This window comes from Pezoporus occidentalis, unplaced genomic scaffold (genome assembly GCF_034315485.1).
Source record: "Pezoporus occidentalis ecotype Australia unplaced genomic scaffold, CSIRO_AGI_Poc_V1 ctg16, whole genome shotgun sequence".
Classification (NCBI taxonomy): Eukaryota; Metazoa; Chordata; class Aves; order Psittaciformes; family Psittacidae; genus Pezoporus; species Pezoporus occidentalis.
Genome location: NW_026913425.1, coordinates 7728310 through 7742659, shown reverse-complemented (window position 1 = coordinate 7742659; position 14350 = coordinate 7728310). Strand labels below are relative to the sequence as shown.

Genomic DNA, 14350 nt, shown 5'->3' with positions numbered 1-14350 from the left:
AAATCATTTGCATCATCTGCACTGTGGATAATTTTATGTTCTTTTTAAAATGGAGTTTAAAAATCCTTAAATGTTTTGTCCTTTCTTCTATTCTTTGCTTAATAGTACTTCGAATACAAAAATTTTTTATTACAAATCAAAATTCTATCTTAAATCTGTGCTTCAATGTAATTTTTGCATTTCAGTATGCTTTTATGCACTTTTATTTGTTTACAAAATCTCATTGATACAAATTATCTTAGTTCCTCAATTCTCCTCTGAGGTAGTATAGTTAATAATACCATTTATTTTCTTTTTTTTTCCCTTCAACTAGTAATTATAATTACACATGTATTGTGAAATGCCTCTTGCTCTTCTGGAACATTTCAGCTGCTTACTTCTAATCCTGTTGTAGTTATTTGTTTCAGGCTACAATCACTGAAGCAAAAGTAACAAAAGATCTGCTGTCTGACGCTCCTTAACTCGTTTCTTGTACAAGTCAGTATGTTTTCTAGCCAGACAATAACAACGCTTACCATGACTAGCTCACCAGTCCACCCAAAACCATACAATTTTTGAACTTGCGTACTGTCCATTTTAATAACTAATTCATTGTATTTTCTATTTTCACCCCAAATCATTTATTTCTTGCTATATTTTTTAATACAAGAAGGCTATTTAGATTTAGATCTCTGTTGAATATTCTCTCTGTGATCTTGAATTTCTGCTTTGCCCCAAAACTAAAGTAGATACCTGATACAATTTCTTTAACAGTTTAACGAAAGATGCAAGGAAAATTATAAATAAAACAGAAAGGAAGAATTTTTTTTCCCCCCACAATTTCCACAAGAAATGTTGCGGGGTTTTTTTGGTGGTGTTTTGTTTCCTCAAAACCAACTTCTTTTCAAGTAATTTGTGTAGTTTGTATAATTAAAGAAAGTAGATAAATGCAGTTAATTTCTTCCTGACATTGGAGAATAAAAAGAAAATCCAGAGGCACTAGAAACGATTCCCATTAAAATATTTTTCCCCAGATGGAGTAAAATAGAAAATAAAATTAGTAATGGAGATATAACAAAGATTTTCCACCTGGCAGAATTTTCATATACAAGGCCATCCTAAAGGCCACTTTTTTTATTTGTCGTAGCTTTACTTCTAACTTATTTGTCATAGGTTTGCCAATAACTTTCTCTACCTTAAGGATGTTATGTACATTGCAATACAATGTAGTGACTAAACCTCCCTTGGTCACTGTAATCAATTTAAAGATAGCATTACTGAGTTTCAGAGAAGCTGAAGCAAAATAACTTCTTTTATAAACTGCCTTCTTTTATTATTGGAAAAATTAACCTAATTCAGTGGCCCTTTTGTATTGAACTTCATCATTAAAATTTAAAGGAAAAACATGTTGATCTACAGAAGTATCATAAGATACTATAATAGCACTTAGTCTATCCATTCTTAAATGTTGCTTTAAAAGATGAGTTACTTTATTTGCATAAAGAGTCATGACCTTTCTAGTAGTAGTGGTGCATGTAATGAGTTTATTCTTGTTGTTCCAAACCAGAGAATAAACACATTTTGGAACTTTTCAGTTTCCTGTCAAATAGACATTGAGATTTGATACACTTTATACCACTTTTTCCCTGCAGTATCCTCTCAGTTCTATGGTAAGGGTCTTACACTATGCTGAACCTGGTTTTGAAATGATGGTAGTTTGTATCCTTTCTAACCCTAACTATTCTATTATTCTATGATATAAATTTGTTATATAACCATTGAATGGTTTGGATTGGAAGGAACCTTAAACATCATCTTAAGTTCCAACCCCATTGCCACAGACAGGGACACCTTCCACTAGACCAGGTTGTTCAAAGCCCATTCAACCTGGTCTTGAACATTGCCAGGAATGGTGCATGTACAGGTTCTCTGAACAACCTGTGCCAGTGCCTCACCACCCTCACAGAGAAGAATTTTTTCCTAACACCTAATCTAAATCTCTCCTCTTTCAGTTTAAAGGCATTCTCCCTTGTCATGTCACTACATGTCCTTGTAAGAGGTCCCTCTCCAGATTTCTTGTAGGCCCCCAACACATGTAGTGCTTAATGTGGGAAATCATGAAACTTTGGATTTTAATAAATATTTCAACCATCATGTTGTGTTTCATTGCTGTTAATGGGTAGAAAAATCTGGTTTCTATCATGCCAGTATAGCTGCATTCAAAACCTTCAGTGTTTCTGGTTTCTTTCAGAGTTCAGGCTTTAACATGAGCCCAAGGGAAGTTTTCTGTGAAAATCTGGATTCTCCTTTCACAGTCTCAGTCAATACTATATAAGACTAGGAAAAATGTGGCTATTTACAGAACATCTAAAAATACAGCAGAATTGAAGGTATTAAACCAGGGTATTCCCAAAGAGGTCTTGGAGATGATCCATCAAATGTATGAACTCAGGTTCATTGGGTGTTTGCAGTTGGTAGGACCAACTTGATAATGCTGAAGGTAATGGATAAGAAAATGACAGTCACGTAAGAGTAGTTTATGTTAAAGTTATTTACTAAATATGTGCATTGTCACTTTCTTAATACAGTTCCTTGGGTAAAATTGTGCTGGGTTGTGAAGTCTCTTAAGTCCTTTTATATTTCTAGATTCTGGCCTGATCTTGAAACAAAGTATGGCTTCTCTAAGTGATGGAAGGCTAAAATATGGAATTCTTAACTGTTACAGTGGCAGAAGACAAAAAAATTAATAATGGAGAGAAAATTTGCATAACCTGAGGCTTCCTTACATAGTATATAAATCAAAGGAATTGATTTGTGTTGAGACTAGTCTTGTTACACATCTTTGTCACTGACATGGACAGTGGGATTGAGCGCGCCCTCAGCAAGTTTGCCGATGACACCAAGCTGTGTGGTTCGGTTGATACACTGGAGGTAAGGAATGCCATCCAGAGGGACCCTGACACGCTTGTGAGGTGGGCTGATGCCAACCTCATGAAGTTTAACCATGCCAAGTGCAAGGTCCTACACGTGGGTCGGAGGAATCCCAAGCACAGCTACAGGTTGGGCAGAGAAGAGATTCAGAGCAGCCCTGAGGAGAAGGACTTGGGGGTGTTGGTCGATGAGAAAATGAACATGGGCCGGCTTCAGTGTGCACTCATAGCCCAGAAAGCCAATGGTATCCTGGGCTGCATCAAAAGGAGCGTGACCAGCGGGTCAAAGGAAGTGATCCTGCCCCTCTATTCTGCTCTTGTGAGACCTCACCTGGAGTATTGTGTGCAGTCCTGGTGTCCTCAACCTAAAAAGGACATGGAACTGTTGGAACAAGTCCAGAGGAGGGCCACGAGGATGCTCAGGGGACTGGAGCACCTCCTGTATGAAGACAGGCTGAGAAAGTTGGGGCTGTTCAGCCCGGAGAAGAGAAGGCTGCATGGAGACCTCATAGCAGACTTCCAGTATCTGAAGGGGGGCTATAGGGATGCTGGACTCTTCATCGGGCACTGTAGTGACAGGATAAGGGGTAACGGGTTAAAACTTTAACAGGGGAAGTTTAGATTGGATATGAGGAAGAAATTCTTTACTGTGACGGTGGTGAGGCACTGGAATGGGTTGCCCAGGGAAGTTGTGAATGCTCCATCCCTGGTGGTGTTCAAGGCCAGGTTGGACAGAGCCTTGGTTGACATGGTTTAGTGTGAGGTGTCCCTGCCCATGGCAGGGGGGTTGGAACTAGATGATCTTAAGGTCCTTTCCAACCCAACTATTATGTGATTCTGTGATTTATGACTATGTGTGCTTTTACAAAACAGGTGTGCCATCTCAGCAATATATATGAAGATAATCCATGCCTTAATGCCTTCTGCTCTTTAGCTCATTGATGTAAAACCAGGTCTTGTCAGAGTTTGTTATAGCTGATAATACTTGGCGGAAGTGGTTACTCAGTTTGAGTGTTTTGATGAGGACCTCAGTTACATGGTTTAGTGGTGGACTTGGCAGTGCTGGGGTAACGATTGGACTTGATGATCTTAAAGTTCTTTTCCAACCTAGTTGATTCTATGATTCTGTGATGCTATGATCCATAATTTTATATTGGCTCAAAACATTACTGGCGAAAAAGCTCATATGGGTGTAGTGTACAAAGGTCAAAAGCTCTTACACAAGAAGTTATCTTCATGCAAACCTTTATTCTAAACTTTCTACAATGCTTCTGAGCTGTCATTTAAAGTTTGTCCTATGCAGGACTGAAATGAAAGAAAAGGCAAAATGTGGTCAAATGATACCTTATTCCATAGTAAATATAATTCTTCAGCTTGGTGCAAAGCATAGCTATACTTCATTTCAGCCTTACTATGCTTTCCAGTTAGTTGTGTCTTTGACACTGAAGGTGTATATGCTCCATGAGTGGGTATCTTCAGTGTTAGGGCTCCATTTACCAGTCTTATGTCACAGATACTGCGGAAGAAAAGTAACTTTCTTTGCTATTGCTGTGACATACATTTAGTAATTATGAGAACAGGGTTATTCTATATTGTTTAGAAGCCATTAGGTGCACTTGAAGTGTCAGTCCTTCTTTACAATAGTCCAAATTTCTGCTGTTTTGTTTTTTTTTTTCAGGTACAGCAAGTGCAGCCTGTGCAACAGGTACAGCATGTCTACCCAGCCCAGGTTCAGTATGTGGAGGGAAGTGACACAGTCTACACTAATGGAGCTATGTAAGTTGGCAAATTATCAGAATTTGAATGTTTATTAAACTGAGAATTTAAATATGTATTTTCAGTTACATTCTACCAACTAGTGTATTCTAAGGTGGAAGTAAAAATGACTCAATCAAAGCTTTTTTATTGTCAAAATAGTTTTTTTTAAATGAAAATATGAATTCACACTGTTTATGAGGTGTTTATTAATATTAATTTGTTGAGGCAAATTTTTTGTAGGTAGAATTCTTGTGATTGTTTTAATTGTACTTACATGAAATTATATGTACAGCATTGTGTTTGAAGGATACAACAGTACCTTTCAGTTTGTGGCCTTGGCAATGCTGGGGAATGGTTGAACTTGATGATCTTAAAGGTCTTTTCCAACCTAGTTGATTCTATGATTCTGCGATTCTGTCTGTAGGATGTACTCTGTTAACTTCTGTCCTGAGGACAGAAGGCAAGTCCTTCTGTCTTCCTGGCTGCAGTCCTAGTGGCAAATGCCTAGAAAGGTGCAGCAGCTGTTACTGTTTTTTTAAGAAAGTAGTAATATAATTATTTTTTTCTGAGGCAAAGAGGAGAGGCATAAGGAGAGTAACGCTGTCTCCTTTTGCTGTTCAGTAGTCTCTTTTCTGCACATTATTGTGCATTTCCTGCTTCCTTGAACATGGTTTTGAATCATCAGGTTCCTTTCTCCAATATGCAAGCTTAGAAATATAAAATAATCTAGGCTTGACCAGACCTCTGGAGGTTATCTAGTCTAATCCCTGACTTGGAGCAGCACCAGCTTTGAAGTTGGCTCAGACATCAAAGTAGGATCATGTTGCTTTGGAAGAAGCTTCTCTGCCTCTCTTTTTCATTTACCATGTTTACCTTGTTACTGGCTTTAGAAAGAAATACATTTGGAAAGCTTCTTTATTCTCTGCAGGTACTTATTTGTTGATGGTAATCCAACAGTGATTCAAAAGAGCAGTATTATTTGGATCAGAGACTCCTGATGTTAACACTGGAAGCATACTTTGGTCATTTCTACTAGCACATTTTGCATACTTAATTTTTCACTTACTTTGTCTGTTTTCTTTTAACTTTTAAATCCTAAACAATGTATCTTAAATATGCATTAGACTTTCTTGTTGTACTGGTTTTGACAGAGAGAATTTTCTTCATAGCCGCTGCTATTGACCTTGTGTTTTGTGTTGTATTTATATTTTGGACTTGTGCTACAAACAGCCTTGATAGCAATAGGGATGTTTTAGTTCTTGCTGAGCAGTGCTTATGCGTAGCCAAGGCCTTTTCTGCTTCACATAACTACCCTGCAAGCGAGTAGGCTGGGGATACAGCAAAGGGGTGTCTCAGACAGCAGGACATTATGCTAACAATGAAAGCTGGGGGAGGAAGGAAGAAAGGAGAATGTTTGGAGTGATGTTTGTCTTCCCAAGTAACCATTACATGTGATGGAGCCCTGCTTTCCTGGAGGTGGCCGAGCACTGGCCTGCCCTTCCTACCTCATGGAGGCAGTGAATTAATTACTTCTTTTGCTTTACTTGCATGCATGACTTTACTTGCAAAACTGTCTTCATCTCAGTGCATGAGTTTTCTCTTTTACCTTTCTGATTCTTCCCACAGCCTACCAGAGGGGAAGGGAGCAAGTGGCTGTTTGGGGCTTAGTTGCCAGCTGGGATTAAACCACAGCAGTCATTTTTGGCACTTAGTATGGGACTGCAGTCCCTGGCTATGGTGTAAAGCATATTTTTTCACACTTTGACCCTTTCAGACCAACTCAGATGCTATGGTCTGAACTGTGTCCTGTAGGGCTGATGTGCCAGGCAGTCAAGTTCACACAGTCCAGTAAACCCAGCTGTCCCTTTCCTCCACCTGAGTGGAGGCAGGGCCTCTTTATTCCTGGTTAGAGTATTTGTGACTTGAATTTTTGTAACTGCAAAAGGCAAAACTGTTTTTTAACATGTACAGGAAAAAAGGGAGCATGGCAAATACTAGGGCTCTGTTTCCATCCCTGGGGCAGTCAATTCCAGGTATACTAGATATCCCTCCAAGTGAAAGAAAACTGCAGCCTGCACTCTGCTGCCAAAGGGATCAAGAATTGTTAGGGATGTCAATCATAATATACCATTTGCTGCATTTGACTCGGACTGAAGTTTAACATGTCCCACAAAACAGCACTCAGTGGCAGCATGAGTTCATTGCAACCATAACAGTTAGCCTACGAAAGAGGTCATTCTTAAAAAAAGCTGTTACTCAGATTTCTCTTTTCAGTTATCACTTATAAATTCTTACATGAGCTGGGGGCCCACACACTCTTGGCACTGCTTGAGATACGAACTACATGACTATTTACAGTCCTTCATAAAACTAGAACCAGATGTTACTGACTGCTTTGTACAAACCTTCAGGTTTCCATGATTTTAATGTGTTTCTGAATCTAAATCACAAATCACTTTGTCAGTTTCTGCAAAATCAGTCAGTGGGGTACAAAAGACTTCCTTAATACAGTAAGAAAGCTCTCCTTAGCAAGTGAGCCTAACCTAGATTGTCTTTCCCTACTATGCAAGAAAAATTTACCTGTGTTGTTGTGAACAGCCAAATTGTTTTTAATTATTTTGAGAACATTAACCTCTCTAAAGATTATAGTTTCATTTGTGGAGAATCAGACAAGTCTGTGTTTCTACTCAGAATTCTTAAGACTATATATTGTGAAACATATTTTCCTCATATACTTTTATACTCCAGATTAATAATGGAAAAATGTAATTTATATAAATTAGTTGACGTTACTGAATAGATTAGACATTAGGAAAAAAATCTTCACTCTGATGGTGAAGTCCTGGCATAAGTTGCCCAGAGAAGCTGTGGATGCTCCATCCCTGACAGTATTCAAGGCCAGGTTGGATGAGGGTTTGAGCAGTCTGCTGTAGTGGAGGGTGTGGAACTAGGTGATCTCTAAGTTCCCTTCCAAACCAAACCATTCTATGATTCTATGATTCTTTGACTCTGTGTATTACATGCCGTAGTGCTATTTATTTGATAGGTGAAGGAGAATGTCCTTCGAGGTTGCTGATGGCTAGCTTCCTTCAGAAATTGAAGAACTGTTTTTCTATTTGCTGTTGAGTCCTGTTGTGATAGAAAACACAGAGGCCAGACTCTTGTGCTAAAATATTTAGGCAAGTATTTAGATTGCAGTTAATCTTTTTCTATTCTTCATAGAACCGTAGAATAGTTAGGCTTGGAAAGGACCTTAAGATTATCTAGTTCCAACCCCCCTGCCATGGGTAGGGACTCCTCATATTGAAATTTATGAAAGATGGGCCTCGTAGATCCTGACAGATTCACAGAATTGTGTATCAGGCAGTTTGTCTGGTTACTCCCACTCCAGAAATTGTCTGTTTCACTTTCAGAAATAGAATTAGGTTTGTAAATTATGTGATAGACTAGAGTGATCACTTGTTTCTCTTTTGGGTTGGTTTCCTATAATTGATTTATTTTGTTATAATGCTAGATCAAAATCTTAATTATAACTCAAAATCAGATATAGGGTGCTTCCATAATCTGTCAAATTGACAGTACAGCTCTAGCAATGGAGTAAGAAGACTGCAACCAATAGTTAGGGTGAAGACGTTAATTCAGTGTACAGGCATCTCTGGAATAAAAGTTACAGCATATCTAATGAAAGACTTATTTTTTTATGTCAAAAAAGCACTTGCAAACTAGCCCTGATTAAACTCTATATATGATAGCAACAAAGGATGCAGTTAGAATATATATGAGGAAAGTTACCTGAATCTTTTGAGTCCAAAGGTGAGAAGTTTGTCAGTTTTCACAGTCTTTGTCAAGTGTAACTGTTGCATTCTTGTAACACAAATGTTCCCACACATTTTATAGCGTGATTTGTCTACACTTAACAGTTACTTGTTGTTAGTATTATTGGAGGCATAATGGTAATTCAAGGGGTGTAACCTGCAAATTGTCGCATTTATTGTGTAATATGAGGATATTTGAATTATGTTATCTACATTTGTGTCTGGTTAATAACAATTTTACTTGTCAAGCATGTCGCTCTGTACTGAAACAAAAACGCATGGTTATTGCAATGGCATGTACAGGTTTATCTGGCAGTTTAGAATAGATAATATTATGGCTGCCCCTATATTAAGAAGCCAAGCGAGTCCCCTCTGCTAGACATGAACTTTCTTCTAATTATAATCTTTTCATCAAATATAGCCATTTACTTGATAATTCTGGTGTGGCCAAGAGGATTTTAATTGCTGAGATTGTCCAAGAATTGCTGTTGTGCCCAGAACACATTCTTCACAGATTTTTTTGCTACCATTTGTGTGGTTTATGTGGCAAAAGACATCTTGAACCAAGAATTTGCTATTACTTAAGTTAAAATCTTAACTGTCAATTCAAAGAATCATTATCGATAAAGTTATTATCTTCCTAGGACTTCTAGTATCCATCTTTTTTTCTCTGACATTATGCTTGCCCTTTTACTACCCCTCTGCATACTAAGGTCAATGGCTTCCACCTGAGAAGGAGTTACAGCAAGTTACAACCATGACAGGTCTTGTGCCTGGAGAAGTATGATGCGTTGCAGGGGGGTTCTGTACTCACACTATGTCCACTTGCAGCTATGTTAATATGTTTCCTATCACAGTCCTCACATTATGCTTCATTGGTTTCCATTTTCATGTTACATTTGAATTTACTGTATATAGCATGTTTTATGTTTGCTGGGCACTTTTGAATACTGTCACTCCAGCTCATGATCCTCTCCTACACTTTTAATCTAGGGTCATCTGCGCATAATAGCTATTTGATATTACTGTCTGTTAGTTAGAGCAATGCATTAGCATTTTAATGAGGCGTTTTATGCCACACAATTGTAGAAAGCTAATCTAAAATGGAGACAGCTTAAGTAACATTTATCTGATTGTTCAACAGTTACTATTACAGCTAAGCTAGGACAGAGCTTTAGGCTAGCACAGACAAGTCTAGACAAAGGAAGCCTGACAAACCCAAGTCTTGAGATCTTGCAGAGTTAGTACAAACACTATGACAGTTTCCTAACAGTGGCAATACCATGTTATTTGGATTACAGGTCTGCAGTACTTCATTTAGAGGTCTGTTGCTAAGGTTCCCTTACCTGTCTGATTTATGGGTCCTGAGAATACAATTCATAAGATTTCTCTTCTATTGTCATTTACTTTGTTCCTTGGTTTACTGGGATTTTGTGCAGCTGTGCATTGAGTGTGCTTTTAATGCTTTGTTTCCATGTGGAAAAATATTTTGGACTGAGTGTGGAAGATCTCAGTTCTTTGTTATTGATAATGAATTACTGTCAGTAACATACTTACTTTAATTTTTGAATATGACTAGTAAGAGTTTCTTTATGTAGAATAATGCTACTGTATTTTAGGTAAATTTTAGAAAGCTTTTTAAAAGCATTTTTCTGTCTGATATGTTTAAGTTGTCCATATAGAAAAAAATGTGTATGTATAAGGCAGGTCAGCTGTTCACTATTACGAAGGAAATTACTTACTCTGAATTTTTGTTCCCTGGTTATATATTCATCAATTGCCCTTTCTTAGTGTAGGTTTTGATCTTTGATTTTAGCAGTTTCAGTTGATAAGTGAGGATAAGTGAAAGGAAACAATGACTTGCTGTCTTGTCAGTTCTTCCATCTTTGTCTTTAGGTCAATCAAGGAGGCTTTTGTGGAAGAAGGTTATTAATTTATTGGGATTTAATTTGTTATTAAAAAGCCCCAAATAAATATTCTAGGTGCATGAGTAGATTTCTTTGTGGGAGGAAGGGGGCTGTGTGAGACAGACCATTTAGCTTTCTCCATTATCATTTGACTGCTTTATCATGTTCTGTTGTGTCAGTGTTAGGGCATATGGCACTTCCTTTTCTTCCCATTGCTTATGATATACCACTTCCAGAGTCTGCACCAATGGATTGGCTGTTTTAAGGCCTTCACTCAGTATTAGAAAAAGGATTCTGTTCTCTCTAGTTTCTGTGAAGCCCACTATCGGCTTTATGCCGACAGGGTTGAACAGAAATCTTAAAGGAGTTCAAGGATATTCTTCTGTTGTGAAAGACTTTCTTAGTTTTTATGCATGGAGATTTTCTACCATATTGCAATACTACATAGCATTATAATGAGCATTAACTACTGTGCATACAAGTAACAGTGTACCTGGAAATGTTTGTTTTTATCTAGTGTTTATCATATTTATATTCCATGAAATAATTCCTTAGTTAATTGAGTATCATAAAAGGCTAACTTTCAATATCGAAATGACAGCAGAAAAATGCTTATATGCCTGCCTGCTGATCTATGTAAGTAAACCATACTAAAACCCACAAGAGTAATTCTGAGGTTATTACTTGAGGAAGACGATAATCATTATTATGTAACTTGCTTGTTTGAATTAGAATTACAGAAAAATAATAAAAAATTACACTAATTATGCTGAATGGTTTTATTGTTTGAATTAAGATGCTCTTCTTGTACAACCACTGTAAACAGATGATGCTATTTCAACTTACACTATAATATGCGTATACGTACTTATATGTATGTATATGTATGAGTATATACGTACTTATATCTATATAAGTTCAAGTAAAAAAATAGATTTATGTGCATTTGAATTTCCCATGTCAGTTCCTACAGCTAGCAATTAGAATTCAGTAGTTAATTACTTATTTTGCAAGACACAGAAGTTACTAGAATATAATTTCAAATTAAAATCTAATTAAAACAAATAGAAACTGCACTGCCTGAACTTCTAACCTGATTTGAGATTTTTTCTTTAAATACACTCTGAATTTATCAATTCCTGGAAAAGGAAATGAATTTTTCATGTCAGTGCCTACAGCTAGCAATTAGAATTCAGTAGTTAATTACTTATTTTGCAAGACACAGAAGTTACTAGAATATAATTTCAAATTAAAATCTAATTAAAACAAATAGAAACTGCACTGCCTGAACTTCTAACCTGATTTGAGATTTTTTCTTTAAATACACTCTGAATTTATCAATTCCTGGAAAAGGAAATAAATCTCTTTAGGGTTTGGTTGTTTTTTTTTTTTTTTGTTTAAAACACAGAATGATGCAAAAATGTTTCAACAAGGCAGGTATTTCTAAGACATGAATAAAACTACCCTAAGCCTGCCGGGGACTGGGCAAATATAAATATAGGAAAGGTAAGTCCGTCCCATCAGCTGCTTGCTCAGAGAAAATCTGTGGCCATGATCAGCCTATGTTAAAAGCTCGAGACATGGTGGCATGGCAGGAACACTGATGTATAGTAGTCAGTAGATCAGACTCTTGACATTTACATAGATTGTGAATTGTTTCTTATGTGTGAATGTATGCATGTACACACGGAAAACTAAGGGAGGGCAACAACAAGGTTAACTCTGTGCCGTTGTTTTTATTTGTCACCTTTCTTTGAAGAGGCAAAAGTATATCTAAAAGTTAAGCTCAGTAACATTACATTAGTGTCTGTAATATAGCTCAAAACATTGCACTTAATTTATAGGGTAGTGCTGGAGGTTCAAATTGTTATAAAATATATGTAAGCAATAAGGCATAATAGGTGATGCCTTGAATTACTGTACCTTGCAATCCTATCCCAAGTCATGCTGATCTCATTAATTTCCAGTGGGGGATCTTAACATTGGACACCTGTTCTGGGCTTGCTTAATCTTAATTGAGTTTGCACAGTGTCTGACTTTGTTTGACTTGTTTTCAGGGTAAACATCATTTAGTTTGCACAACCTTCTGGAAACCTAGGATTCTGCAGCGTAATTACTTAGATTTCAAACTTACTAGTAACTGTGATGAACATTCTAATGCCGTGTTCTAGTAAACACTGAATTTCACAGTGTTTAGATAGGAGGAACTATCTGTACTCTACCAAGACAATTATTCTGTTGTCTACCTTGTATCTCAAGCCATAGGATACCATTTTGGTATTCTCATAAAAAGCCAGAAGACTTTAGTTGCATTGAGTTTCGTCCCTAGATCATCTTTATATGCAACTGTCAAAGAAAAGAAGGGCTAGGAGGGCTTTTACAACCTTTGCAATGAGAAAGAACTGACTATATAGTATATGACAGATTATCTGAGAAAGTACTGCTTGTTTGTCCTACTAGTGCTATGTAGAAGTTCCTTATTTCAAGTTATCTCTTGTGTGTGTGTCTAAAGGATGTAGCATCTTATTTTCTTCTTTGCTACAGTTTAATGTTGAGAGGTCATGTTATCATCTGCAATGACCTTAAAACATTTGAGTCACTGCTTTCAAAACAACATCTCAAATCCAGCTGCATTTTTTTAATTTCCAGATGAATTTATTTGTATTTTGGTTAAGTTAAAAAGGTCTTTGCAAAGTTGCAGATATTATTGCATGTAATAGATGTGGTTTTATCTCACTTTAATTACCCTGCTGGTCTCAATTGCTGAAGGTTTGCTTAATCATCTCCAGTAGTCAGGTGTTCTAGAAGAACCTGCTGGTTGTTAGAACAAAGGGAAGAGTGTGTATGTTGGAGTGTGTACAAGTGTGTACCCCAGTGGTTGTTCTTGCTTCGTTGATAAGGAGTACTGTTATATGCAGATATAGGGGTTCTGATATAATCAGTCCTTTTTAGAAACTATACACGATAGACAGATCTAAACAAGGTGAAAGCAAACAAGCATTTCCTTTTGTCTGTTACACACAATTTCTGTGCTGTAATTTTCTTTTGAAATTTTGAGCCTTCTGTGGGGTTTGCCATTGCTTTAAACAACTGCCTCTTTAATTCCACTTCTGCAAGTGAGATTTGTTCTCCTCACATCTTCTAGACAGTCTTTTTCTTCTAGCCATGTCTATTTTTACTGGCAACAATGGTGTTGTCTTTTGTTCCTTTCTTTACTGATACCTGATACCGATATCAAGTTTTTCTTTCCTCTTTTGGCAGAAATTACAACATATGGTCCTTTGATAATCATTTGCATGAATTGCTTCCCTTGACCTTCCATCACTACATTTTCCTAAATTGCCCTCTGCTGCATAGCTCTGTTCACATTCTGTAAACTGTGTAATTCTGAGAGAGATGCCACACCAGCTTTGCTAGCAGTTACCTAGCACATCATAAGATAAACAATACCATAATGATATCAAAAGGTATCACAATGATATCTTGGCTTGATAAAACAGATTAGTTGGAACCTGAATGGTACCCAAATACATACAGAGGTTATTACAAAGCACAGATAACTAATTTTAACTCTCCTGAATAAATGTTAATGAATTAAGCTGTCTGTTTGGTCATTAGTCCCTTTTGTTTTCAGTAGGCTGAAAGGCATTTCTGCATCTGACCTTGAGGCTTCTGAAATGCTCAAAATAAAAAGGAAAATTTTTAAGTAGCTTAAGGAGGGCTGAGAGCAAATAATATAGTATGATGGTTATGAAACTTTTAGGATCTTAAGATTAAAGTTTTTTTGATTCCAAAAGTCTCTGAAGAGAGAGGGAGAAACTGTATGTGAATACAACTAAAGTTCTGACTTCGGTTGTTGATAAGGTACTGTATGTTCTTGAGTTATTTAAATGTTTACTAGAGCTAAAGAAGTAATTGTTCTCTCTGAGCCCATTGTGTACTGATTACTCTAGTGTAAGTT

At 36.9% G+C, this 14350-nt stretch overlaps 1 protein-coding gene across 5 annotated transcripts in view; it reads left to right on the top strand.

Annotated features, from left to right (window-relative positions):
- Window positions 1-14350, top strand: part of RFX3 (regulatory factor X3) — a 112598-nt gene that overhangs the window by 54243 nt on the left and 44005 nt on the right. For all 5 annotated transcript variants that reach the window (XM_062612542.1, XM_062612541.1, XM_062612539.1 and 2 more), the window contains exon 3: window positions 4588-4685. In XM_062612542.1, the coding sequence (XP_062468526.1) occupies window positions 4588-4685 (98 nt within the window). The remainder of the gene's footprint in view (window positions 1-4587; window positions 4686-14350) is intronic.